The 13,434-nt window shown below is 39.6% G+C and overlaps 1 protein-coding gene across 3 annotated transcripts in view; it reads left to right on the top strand.

Moving 5' to 3' along the window:
* ADIPOR2 (adiponectin receptor 2) overlaps positions 1-13,434 on the top strand; it is a 125,174-nt gene that overhangs the window by 39,628 nt on the left and 72,112 nt on the right. For 2 of the 3 annotated variants that reach the window (XM_063447659.1, XM_063447660.1), the window contains one exon: positions 4,959-5,197. In XM_063447659.1, the coding sequence (XP_063303729.1) occupies positions 4,959-5,197 (239 nt within the window). Of the gene's footprint in view, positions 1-4,646; positions 4,719-4,958; positions 5,198-13,434 lie in introns of those variants that run through there. The other variant, XM_063447657.1, reaches the window with a different exon arrangement.

Here is a 13,434-nt window from a genome sequence, read left to right as displayed (position 1 = left end):
GGATTTTAAATTCCGATGATCTCAGCCAATGAGGCAGGGCCAAAAGCTACCCTAGCCTATCTGCATATCCTCATAGAGATGCATTGAATCGATGCATCTCTGAGGAGCGTTCAGCAGAGCGTGACCCAGGAAGCACCTCGAGTGGCCAGTGGAGGTATCCCTTGGCTGTAATGTAAACACTGCCTTTTAAAAAAAAGAAAAGCGGTGTTTACATTAAAAAGCCTGCAGGGACTGCATATACTCACCAGAACAACTACATTAAAGGGACACTATAATTCACCGGAACAACTACAGCTTTTTGTATTTGTTCTGGTGAGTAGTATCGTCCCCTTCAGACTTTTTGCAGTAAACTGTTTTTTTTTTTTCCTCTCCAGAGAAAAGGCGATGTTTACTTTACAGCCTAGGTATACTTCCACTAGCCACTCCTCAGATAGCTACTAGAGGTGCTTCCTGGAGCAGTGCTGCAAACTGTGCAGCACTGACAATCTGGGTCCCCACTCTCTCTGCATGGAGGCACTGAACTTTTCTCCTAGGTGCATTGAGGTGCATTGATTCAATGTATCTCTATGAGGAGGTGCTGATTGGCCAGGGCTGTGTTTGGCTTGTGTGGACTCTGCCCTTGACCTACCTCCTTGGAATTCTTAGCCAGTCGAATGGAAAAACTGTGCTCAGATCATCACTTCTGATTATGTCAGTCAAGGAGGCAGATCCAACAGCAGCAGACTGGAATAAAGGTAAAATTGTACTATATTTAGGAGGAGGGTGGGGGAAAGGGGCTCTAGATGGTGTTTTTAGGGTCATGAATACATTTAAGGTGTAGTTCTGGGGACTATAGTGTCCCTTTATATAACCACTGCAGTTTAAGCATCTTGTTCTATACCTCAAAGGTTCTATGTGCCAAGTGGTGTTGTATTTTGAGAGAAACTGATTAGTTGCTATGATTTCTAACCTAGATGCATTCTTTTCATGATAAAATTATGTTTTTTTGTTTTTAAATGAGCTGCATGCAAAAAATAATTCCCAAATGGTGTAGAGCCACAGCTCCCATGATGATTTGCCAGATTTTAGACTGACAAAGCATTTAAATTGTTATACTAAATCATCTGGGGATGAACCTTGGGGGTGCAGGTTTCCTATGATCTAAACAGCTGGTCATGACATGGCTGATCATATCCATCTTACATTGGGTTTTAAAATAGTGATATACACGCAATTGCACTAGGGTCTTCGATGTTCTTTAAAAAAAAATAATAATAAAAAAAATAAAATATATACATATATAAATCTTTAGTGCTGCAACAAGTCAGTGAGGCTGATGCTTTAATGGAATGAGCAGTAGAGGGCAAGTCTATTTTAACATTGTTTGCTGTACACACAATAGATTTCCATTAAACCTTTGCACGTCTTGTGTTTAACCCCTTAAGGACCAAACTTCTGGAATAAAAGGGAAGCATGACATGTCACACACGTCATGTGTCCTTAAGGGCTGCATCTGCAAACATGGGCATTGTTGAGGTGGAAATCTCTTCACAATCAGAAAAAAAATCTGGATTATTTGTGCAAATCTGTCTGGCAGAAGTTGTCTTTAGGATGTTATTGTAGTTGGTCCTCGCATTGTTATAGAACTCCTAGACACGCTTCGGTATCTGCTTGACAGAAACGTGTTTCGATAAGATGTAAACCAATATAAAAGCTTAATATTCTGCATTCATACACTTTGTACAATAACCTAACCCCCATTGTTCTTTTTACTTTTTTTCAATCTGATAATTTTAATCTTTAAGGCATGGGTGATTTATTTATTTTATTTTTTCCTTTTTTTTTTTTTCTTAAGCACATTATGTTCAACTAAAGTCATTGACCTTCGATGTTCAGCACCCTTGCCAGAAAATTTTGGCCTTGGAATTGCATGTTAAAAATCCCTGTGCGTGACATGTACAGTAACCCTGTACTATGAACTGTGAGCTCATAATTAGGGCAGTGTTATTAAAGGATTGAAAATGGTTGAGTCGGCCATGGTAATCTATAACTGCATTGTGATTCCATAGTCTGAAAATATTTGGCTGTAAAATATTTGTTGAAGACCAGAAATGATTGCTGTCTGTGACAGAGGTGTATGCAAAAAAAGCACACTAAGGCGTTAAAATATTTGTTTCGTTAGGAGTTTAAAATGTGTAAGAGAGACTCCTGTTACAGTTGCTTAAAATATACACATTTTAATTTATTTTTTAAAGAATTAGACATTGAATTTTTTCGTGTTTTTTCATAAAGGTAAATTCTTTATGGGGAAAAAAAAGAGATTTTGGTCAGAAGATCCTACACGAGCCATAGTATTACTCTGTTACAGAAGTGCTGATTTAATGACAAAGCGTGATAGAGCTTCAAGACACATGTGGCATTTTCACATGAGCCATTACCCAAAATGTTGGTGGGATCAATCGTCCTCTTTAGTGATGTGGTATTTCCTAGTGCAAGATCCTTTATAAAGGAGTCTGCAACCTTGGGGGATCTTCCATAGACCCTTGTTTTGGACTTGCATGTGAGGAACCGTGAATACAGGGGTTGTTTTATTGGACATGTCCGAATAACCCTGCAACATAAAGATTTATTTAAAAAGGCAGATATTGTCTATCTATATATCATATGCATAAGCAATAGTTCAGCAAGTAAAATAAGCAGCAGACTCCTAGAATAATGCTTCTTAAATAAATATAGTGCTTAGTGAACTGTTTTGCAAAACATGCATCTAACACAGACACATGGAAGAGATGACAAAAATAGATTAAACACCCACAGTAGGGGGATAATAAAATTTAAAGTACTCTTAATGCTTTAATGGCATCCAGGTTGTGTCAAAGTAAAATAAAATGGTAAAGCCAGTGTCTGTTCCAGAAAAGACTCTGCACCAAATAAAGATGGTTTAATGGGAGGCTGTGGGGCGTAGGTAAAGGTGAGATTTACTTACCTGACCCTCACTTTCTCTTCCATCTTGTTCCAAGGGCCCATCTCCAGCTCCTGGAGCTTCATGTGTCAGGAGCCACCATATGCAAAAGTACTACACTGATGTCTATGCAGGGTTCTGCGAAAACACAACCTTTTTCACCTCAGCCGTTACCAGTACTGGGTATTGGCTAGTCCCTTTGTCGCATATCGTTTAACTGGGTTGAAATTACAGAGAACGCAGCAATTATGGGTATTTGATAAAGATTTTTTTTTTTTTTTATAAAATTCTTTTTTGGTGGGCATATGATTTCTTAAACGCCAACATTTTCTGCCACACTTCACCTGACCTATTTACAGGATTCTTCTTTGCTCAAACCGTTTCATTTACCCCCCTCCCCCCCCCCCCCCTCAAATTCAGAGTGGAAAGCAAAAGGGAAAAAAAGCAAAAAAGTAGCAAATAATAAAATCCAAACTTTTTTTTTTAAAATGTATCCCTGTTAGTCCAAACAAGGCAAACAGACATCAGTTTTTCCACAAAAACTCACTTAAAGCTGTGTTTTTATTGCTCCAAAATGGCAAATGTCACACACATCATTTATATGGAAGTACTATAGTTCAGTTTTGATTACTCCATTAGTTAACCCTCCCATATATCTCTTCTCATGCCATATTATATATTTAGGATCATGTGTAAATGAGTAACTCATAGGAATAACATTTTCTCCTGTGTGTAAAAAAAAAAAAATAATGCAGGAGGACTTGTGTAATATTGGTGTTTATCCACCTCGTACTGCCTGATCCTCACTGTAACCTCTACAAACCTGATTTAATTAACTTTTTTTTTTTTTTTAAATAGCCTAATTAAGCCCAGTGAATTATTAGTGGTTATTTACCCCTTTATTTGCTAAGCTGTGCCCTGCTTTGCCAGTGGGTTAATCAGCTATGAGCGCCTTTCTTTTTAAGCCTCTGATTAACATAGCCATGTGATCGCAAGACTCTGTTTGGGTACATACGTTCGTGTGTTCCTGCCAGCTCGACAGAATCTTCCTGAGGTCAGACCTTGCACCAAGTAACTGCAGCAGCACCGTTTGAAAATGTTGTTGTTTTATCAGCCAGTTTTGGGCCGATAAATGCATATCCTCTCAAACAGTTGTGTACCTTAAAGATAATACGAGCACAAACCATAACCTCTCCAGAGATCTACTTTTGTTTCCAGTAACAGCAGCTGGTGGAGTATGTTGTTCAGTTTTTAAAAAGTTGTGTAATGTGGCAGTGATTTGACATTTAAAAAAAAAAAAAAAAAAAATTCTATTGAAGTTTATTTTATTTTTGTGTACATTTCTCCCATCGCTACCACCCCTTTGATTGTTGGGAGCTTGGAAATGTATGTATGCGCATAAAAATACATTTTCTAGACATTTTATATTGTTTTTTTATAATGCCACCGTTGTGGAGGGTCTAACTTTAATTTCTTCATAGTGTGGGCATTGTGCCAGTCTGTTTGAATTCCTTGAGTGAAGGGCATATTTCTGCAGCTGTTGGGAAATTCTAATGAGCAAAGATGAAAGTGACAGATTATTTCCATTTATTGTACTCTCATTATTGCCTGTCCTTGGCTTGGCTTTGGTGTTTGTTACTAGTTTCAAAAGCCAAAGGGCAGCTTTACTGACTGATAACAATTTTATTATAGTACATTTTGCAGTGTTCAGTTAGCTGAATGCTCTCATTTCTGCTGGATATCTTGGAAGACACCATCTGCTCTATCATGTTACGTGGTCAGTTGCTGAGAAGTAGTTAGTTGTAATTTCTATTGTAGTGATGTTTATTTGTTTTGTGTTTTGTTTTTTGTTTTTTATTTATTTTTCTTTCCACAAAGTGTCTGTGTTGCTTATAAACAAATGTTTAATAGTGCTTTTTAGGTACTTTTATGTTTAATTTGTGTGTGTGTGTGTGTATATGTGTGTGTGTGTATATATTTATATTTTTATAATCTTGAAACTGTTTTTTGCTTTCAGAACATCCCTGTGACACCAGCTGTTCCTGGAGCCCAGGACCTGAAAAAGAAGGGTCTCATCATCCCATGAACACACAAGAAACTGATCAGGAGGTGTGCAGAAACAGTGCAGAGTCTGTCCTGAGACTGCGCAGAGGACACATGCCAGTCAGCTCTGAGGACACAGACTTAAAAAATGACCACTGTGATGATTTGTGTCCTCTCCTGGTGGACCCACCTCCATGTCCTGCCCCAGACAGTGTAAGTAAGCCCTTTACAGTGTTTAAGAGAAGAGGAATGAATGTGGGATATATTTTAACTGAAAATAATTTTCTGAACTGCTGTGCTGGAGGGTCTTTAAGATCCTCAAGTTGTAAAATGTTTGCTACAGGGTAATGTCTTTGAATAACTGGGGTACCTGTTTAATGATAGACCTTTCCAGTTAAAAAGCAGAGCAAACCAACCTGTTAAGTTGTGTTCTCCATGGCTGGAGGAGCTGCTCAGATTTGAAATACATCGGTGTCTGAGCCTATCTAGGTTAATCACTAGCTTATTTATTCTGGTTGACCAGAAGTGACCTACCCTATTTGTCTTTGAGGACTGAAGGTTGAACTACTGATTTGGTGACTGCTACGGTATAGCTGCTTGAGAGCAAGGTTTGCATATTGTATCTGCAGAAGATATTATCCTTGAAAAACGAAATCTATCAAATTTAAAGCAAACCAGCCATGTGTTGGGATTTATACATTCCACACATAAAAACAATGATTTTGTTATGTGTCTAACTTCTGGTTATCCACAAAGGATTCCGTTTAGCTTTTGTTTTTAAATTACTTCTCAGATATACTCAACTTAGTGGTATTTTATTGACTTTGGGAAGGTGAAAGCTGATCCCCCCCAGTGAACTGGGGAACTTGACACATGTGACCATTTGTTTTAACTGCACTAGATCTATTTACATGCTTTTTCCATGAGCCTTTGGTAAAACTTTGACATTAAGCTTGGTTTGCTCATTTTTCCCACCCATTTTCCCAAACTAGAATAGGAATACACTTTTTTTAAATGTGTTAACGAGACAAGCATTCACAATGGGTGGGAACTATTTCATTGTACCGGAGTATCAAGTCTTTTGACATGAAATGCCCCATCAGTGCCTTTTTTAGAATGGACTAGTTTCATGAAATAATTGAAATGCACAATACAGGCAGGTGACTATTTAGGCCAGGTCTTGCAGCTATTATTCTTGTTCATAATTGTTTGGATAAAGATGAAGTTAAAGTCCTCATTCTCTTGTCGACAGCAGAAGTTCAATGAGAGCACTTTTCGTGTCCCATTGAAATCGATGTCCCAGGATTGCCTGTTCGTGCTTTTATTTCCTCTTGTCGCGTGTTGGCATCATGTCTGTTATAGATAGGTCACCTAGCAACTGATACCTTTCTTCTTCACAGGCTTGGAATGACATGACATTCTAGTTGGGGTGCTTAATTGTCTGACATTTAATATCATGAAAATGTTTCTATGCTAATGGAAGCTGGATTCCCACACTGCCTGTCAAAGCTAGACTTTTATTTTATTTTTTAAATTGCTTCTTAAGCCCCAGGCAAAAATCCTGCATCAAATGAACGTGACTTGAAAATAAGATCCCTTTTGTAACTTGACTCTATTACAAGTGAGAAAATGTTCAGGGTTATCTGCAAAGCCCTAGGGTTTGCGACTAAAAAGCACAATAACCTAATGCATGAAAGTGCTGTCTTGCCTCCACCTCTTTGCTATTCTGAGACTACAGTTCCCATAGTTCTCTACAAACTACTGGGAAATGCAATTCATCAGCTAAACTTTAAGTCTATTCACCCGTCTGCTGCACCATGAAGTATTAAAATGTGTTCCAAACTAAATTTAGCTTTAGTTTTTTTTTACATATAATAATAATAATAAAGGCTGGAGCTACTAAACAATTAAGACTGTGTATGGTGGGGGTAGGTAAATATTTATTCCTAGTGTAGAAAATTGCTACAAATGTTAAGAATAAAGTTCACTAGCAGGGTTCTCTAATCCTTTTGTACCTGAATGTCTAATTCTATATTGCCAGTGACTTTTAGGGCACACACAAGGCAACATAACTATTACAGCTTGCTGTTGCAATTATGTTGCCTTGAGTATTTGACTACTTCCCCACTTTAATCTCAAACTGTCAAGGAATGGTTCAGCGCTGTGCTTGCCCGCACCCTAAATTCTCATCCGGTCACCACCATAAAGTTTGTCATTAAACTAGGAGGTTGTGAGCTATTTTAATTGTTAAAATGCGCTGGATATAAGTACTATAAACTATAAAAGACCTTTTAAATTACGTGCATTATTGTTGTGCATCATCTGCATATCTCAAGGAGGACCTTGAGAAAATTCCACCTTTGTCATGCTAATCCTTAGAAATCATGTTGGGACCTACAGCCCATGGCTGTTTTTTAGTTGCTGGTCCTTTTTGTATCACAGCTTGTTTTGTGCTTTGGTTTAAACAGCTGTGTTTAAAGCGGCACAGTCATGCTGAACTTACCTTTCCCCAATTACTTTCTCTTCCTCTCTCAGGATCTGTTCTTCTTTTCTTCCTAACTCTCATGTTTTAAAGGAAGCTAGATTAAAGTAGGGACTAATTGGTCTTGTGTTTTTTTCCTACGCTTGACCAGTTTTTACCCACTTCCTATGGTCAAAAGAATCTGCCCACAATACTTACCCTTTCCTCTTGTGATCTTGCAATGCCTCCTTTCAGTATTTCCGGACGCCCTGTCATATAGACAGGACACCGGCGAAACAACCAAATTTCATCCGAACAGAATGAGTAGAATTCGTGTTACGACGACATTCGGTACTTTATGTTCGGTTCGAAATTTCATTAGAATGAATCAAATTCTGATCCGTGCCGCAGCGTACTAGATAGCTCCCTAATATCGTGGGAATTAGGGAGCTATCATATCCCTGAAGAAGTCTTCCCAGACAAAACACATAGGATTAACCTCAAGGACTCTTTGGGCTTGTTTGTCCAGGGGACTCAATTTGCATGTTTCTGACCAGCTTCGCTTCACATAGATCTGCTATATGCAGAGACATGCTGAATTTTTACTACTTTTCTGTAAGTGCAATCTAAATAAACAGTGTTTTGTATTTTTCTTTTGCCTTTTGTTTCCATTGCAAGTTATAAAGATACAGGTTTCCTCAGAATTGGACACAGCTTTCCAGTTGGATATTACATGATGGGCTTGAATTACCTCTCGTGAGTGTAATCTGTAGACGGCAGGCTGACACTTTTTTAAACTATATTGCCCTATGTTGATCTCGTTTCCTTTCTAGATATTTGGATTTTCTTCTGGTTAATCTATTAAGGTGGTATAATTTGCTATTTTGAGGAGTCTTTGTTATAACACCCTACTTGTTTGTATGTTTAATTAGGGAGCTATCTACCAAAAGGCTGAAAGACTAAAAATGACAATAGAGGGGGACCTTTTGTCTGACCCCCACCCATGAGCAGTGGGTCTCTAAATGAGAGGGGAGGGGGGGGCGGCTTTCTCCCCCTTTATCCCCCTCTTTGTCCCCACCCACCTCCCAGTAGGTCAATTTTGAGTCTTACAGGTAATGATAACTATTTACCTATCAGTGCACTCTTAAACTAACCAATTGGAGCGCTCTCAGTCAAATTGCAGGGCGTGGGAAGGCTTTACTATTACCACCCGCCAAGGGTGGGGGCCCATGAATTGCAGCTATAGAGAAAATACACTTTGCTCTTCGTGTAAGTACTTCCGGCAGCTTCATTTAGCCATTCCGGAACAAGAGTTCCCAAGCCAACTAATGTTAATTCTGTGCATATTGGATGTTAGTGCTCAGCATGCATAGGGTGGTATGCAGGTAAGTGGTTTTCCCCACTCTTTCTTTTCCTTCAGTTCAAGAGTGCCTGCAGAAAGGCTGGATAATGTCTGAAATCTGATGTTGCATATCAGGTGGAGAATTCTCAGAGGATTGTAAAAGCATGACCTTTGGCATCACTGTGAACAAGGTGTACTTTTTTCAAGGTCCTACTTGAGATGTGCTGGTGATGCACTAACATATCTCAACACTAAATTTAACATTTTCTTAAATCTGTAGGGATTTTATTCTGCTAGGTCTCAAAACAGGTTGTATGCAGATCTAGTATATAGGCATGCAAATATATTAAATAGTTTGAAAAGCTTGTCCAAAAATATTAAATCATGGTTCAAGTCTAGCAGATATTGTTGAAGAACTTCTCAGCAGCATTTTAAGCCATGAAAACTGGTTCCCACAATTCTCTCTCCCCCCCCCCATGTTTGTAAAAATACATTTTCTGTGGCTGAGGCACACTGACCGTGTAAGCACTTTGTTGTACGGTTTTGATCTTTAGGCTGTTTCTTTCAGCCCATCTGGTTATCTCATAATAAGCCTAGCTAAGTACACAATGAGTAGAATATTAAACAGTCATGTGAAGGCTTTGTGGTTCCACTCATGCGTCGGATTGCTGGTAAATGGCAGTTTCTCTGCACACTAGAACGATGGCTTTATGCGTCTGTCATCTGCTTAGAAAAGTCTGATTTCATCGGCTGTGCCACATCCCAGGAAAACATCATTTTTCTACTTTTTTATTTTTAAGTTGAAGATGAAGTCTTTATATGCAGTCATGATTTTGTAGGAAATATTGAAGAGTATGCTGGGTGTTGGGATAATTGGATAAAGCTTTTTCCTGTATGCAGTAGCCAGTACCAGTTTTGTCTAAGCGTTGTGTGACTTGTATACGGTTAAGTCATAAGACTAGGCCTGCTATCCAGCAGATCTCTGAATGGGATCTCCATCACCACAACCTCTTTACTACAGATAAACATTAACCTATCATTTATGGGTGTCTTGGTCTACCATGTCAAGACATGTCTGGCACTTTGTCTCCATTTATAATTCACACTGTCTTTCATTTAATCTCAACCTATGCCTTGAGCCATGCCCATTCTTTTTTAAGGTTTATTACCATTCTGGCCAAAAGTGGAACTGATTGATCATGTAGCTTTTTAGTCCGAAATCGTTCTTGTGGTTTGTACCATTTTGTTGCCTTTGAACAGGAACTGTTATGCAATAACGGGTTATTTGTAAAGCGCTGCGGAATATGTTGGCACTATATAAATGCCAAGCATATTACTACTATGCCTGGTGCCTGGAGTGGCTGATTTTGCAGGAAAAAGATAATCTGTCGAAGACCTCTTATATCTAAGTTCATGCTTGATCAGAGCCCCGCAACGTCATTTTTCTTTTTGTTCTCTTATAAATTTTGCTAATTTTATTTTCCCTTTCTTCCTTTTTATTGATCTAATCTACCTAGCTTTTCTATCTATCCGATCTCATTATTTTCATTTTAAATTTCAAAGACCCACTGTATAGCACTGCAGAATTTGTTGGCGTTATTTATAAACAATTATCATAAGTGCAGATGACAGACTGCTATAAATGCGTAGAAACATGCATAATAGAAGGAAATGGGTGGGCATAGGTAAACAAATATGCCATTTTCTCTTTTTTGGGGGGGGTGTATCCCACATCTCGCCCTTTACAGCACTGTGAACATCAGGTTTTCTGGATTTTACTTTAATGTAATATATGTTTAAACTGCTTTGGAAAGCAACCAGTGTTTTCTGATTGCTGCACAGTCCTCTTTTGTGCTTGCTTTCTAACTAACCATGTGACCCATGGCTTCTTCTAAGTTCCAGCTTGATCTCATTTGATGCATTTTGCTTTTGCACAAAGTTCAGTGGGTCAGCAACACTCTTGTACCATGTAGAGATATTGCTGGTTATAACTTGACTTTCAGTTGTTTATCGCAATGTAACTGGGGGAAAAATCACTTTTTATGAAATACATTTTATGAAACATATCCTTTCTATTGCTCTTAAAGGGACACTGTAGACACCAGAACAACTTCAGATAATTGTAGTTCTAGTGTCTATATACTGTATCTGCAGGCATTTTAATGTAAACCTTGCCATTTCAGAGAAAAGGTAATGTCTATATTGCTAACTAGGAACACCTCTAGTGGCAGTCATTCAGACGGTCAAGATAGGTGTTTTCTTGGTCAGTTCTGCAGAATGTGCAGACTTTGCATGGAGACGTTGAACGTTTCTCATAATGATCAATCGACTCAATGCATCTCTGAGGAGATGCTGATTGGCGCAGGGCGGCATTTAGCACACTTGGACAATAGCCTCCCAATGCTTTCGTATGGGAAAGCATTGGAATGACTGAGATCATGAAGTTTGCTCTTAACCAAGGAGGTGGGGCATAGCCAGCCTCGACAGACTCGCACGGCACTGGGGGGGGAAAAGGTGATTTTTGCACCTTTTTAAATGGGTGGGTACGAGCGGGATCGGCCACCTGAACTGCGATTTACAAGGAAAGGAAAACCAATTCATGCAAGGGGGAAGGGCAGACTGTGCCACAGCAGCACCAACAGCAAGCACATTGATAGAAGAGAAACAACCAGAATTGGTTATTGCAACAGCTTTGGACAAGCAATCTGAGAATGGAGAAAGAGATTAAGAACACAGAGGTTAAACTTCCCCAACAATTTACGTTGGCTTTGTGTAAATAAAACTTGTTTCGGGAAGCAAATGCGTGCTTTCCAAGCAGATATGCATGACAGGTGTGTTTTACAGCAAGTGTAAATGTATGGATAAAATTAGGTTTTAACAGTATTAAGAAAAGAAACGCTTGTATAACATGATTTAATCCAAATGGTTAGAAACCTGCAAACGAATGTGTTATGTTCACTTTAAGGATATAGTGCATCTGTCACGAGAATAAAATGGGTACGGGTGGGATTAAGTGGATAACATTTCCAGTATGCATTGTTTTATCCAAGCTGCATAGATGGAATACTTTTACAAAGTAGTCCAAATTGAAAGCGAGGTTAAAGGGACACTATAGGCACCCAGACCACTTCAGCTCATTGAAGTGGTCTGGGTACATAGTCCCAGGTCATTTACCCCTCAAAGGTAGTTATTGCACTTATTGAGAAACTGCAATGATTACTATTTAGGGTTAACTTCTTTAACTTTTATGCATGTCCAGCGTCACTCAAAACCCCTTAGCAAAGCGTCCCCATGCGAGCGCGGCCATTGCTGTGCATGTGTATTAGATCTCCCCGCTGACTGATGTTGGGGGGGAGAGGATGGGAGCCAGAGAACGAGCCAGTGCCGAGTGACACAGGCACTGGACTCTGGTAAGTGACTGAAGTGGTTTTTATCCCCATCTGCAGCACGTGGAGGGAGGGAGGCACTATAGGAAACTACAGTGCCATGAAAACAGTAATTTTACTTACCGTAAATTCCTTTTTTCTTAGTATAGTGGCAGTACTCACAAGTGGGATGTTCCTTCCGGTGTTGGACAAGAAGCTCCCCCTTCTTTGAATATTATAGCTGTGCTCCGCCTGCTGCCTCTATATAACCTGCAAGATTGAATCACCCGCCAGTAATAAAAAAGAACCAAACGGAGACAGACTAATGCAAAAAACATTTAATACAAATGAAAGAGGAGGGAAACCCAGTACTGCCACTATACTAAGAAAAAAGGAATTTACGGTAAGTAAAATTACTGTTTTTCCCTTCGTATAGTGGCAGTACTCACAAGTGGGATATAGCAAGATCCCTGTAACCAAACAAAAGGGTGGGGACTCAGCAGGCCACAGCTTGCAGCACCTTACGCCCAAAAGCAGCCTCAGATGATGAAAATATGTCCAGCCTATAATGCTTGATGAAGGTATGCAAGGAAGACCAAGTAGCCGCTTTGCAGATGTCTTCAGGTGATGCTGCTGCTCTTTCAGCCCAGGAGGTTGCCATAGCCCTAGTGGAATGAGCTTTCAACGGGAATCTGAGAGGAATCCCTTTGGAGTGATAAGCCAACTTGATGGTATCTGTAAGCCATCTAGCCAGAGAGGGTCCGGAAACAGCACGACCCTTGTACTTGCCTTGAAAGTAGACAAAGAGATGATCTGAGGATCTAAACCCCTGAGTCTTCTGAAGGTAGATCTTCAGGGATCTTCTAACATCCAGGAGATGCCACTTTCTTTCCAGATCCGATGTAGGAGATTGACAAAAGGACGGCAGAATAATAGGTTGGTTAATCGCAGCCCTAGAGATAACTTTAGGCAAAAAAGAAGGCCTGGGGTGCAGGACCACTTTTTCTTGATGGAATATGGTGAACTCCGGAGAAGATGACAGAGCTCGGATCTCACCAATTCTCCTAGCGGAGGTGATAGCCACCAGGAAAGCCGTCTTGAAGGTTAGTAGCTTGATGGGGACCTGAATCAATGGTTCAAACGGTGGTTCACAAAGGGCTTGAAGAACCAGAGACAAATCCCAGGTAGGAAAAGACACTAATCTGGGAGGCCTCTTCAACCGTATGGACTTAACAAACCTTCGGACAAGTATGTTTGAGGCAATGTCACGAACCAGGAAGTG

The sequence above is a fragment of the Pelobates fuscus genome, chromosome 3 (assembly GCF_036172605.1).
Source record: "Pelobates fuscus isolate aPelFus1 chromosome 3, aPelFus1.pri, whole genome shotgun sequence".
Lineage (NCBI taxonomy): Eukaryota > Metazoa > Chordata > Amphibia > Anura > Pelobatidae > Pelobates > Pelobates fuscus.
The sequence above is the reverse complement of the archived record's forward strand: the minus strand, read 5'-3'. Positions and strand labels throughout refer to the sequence as shown.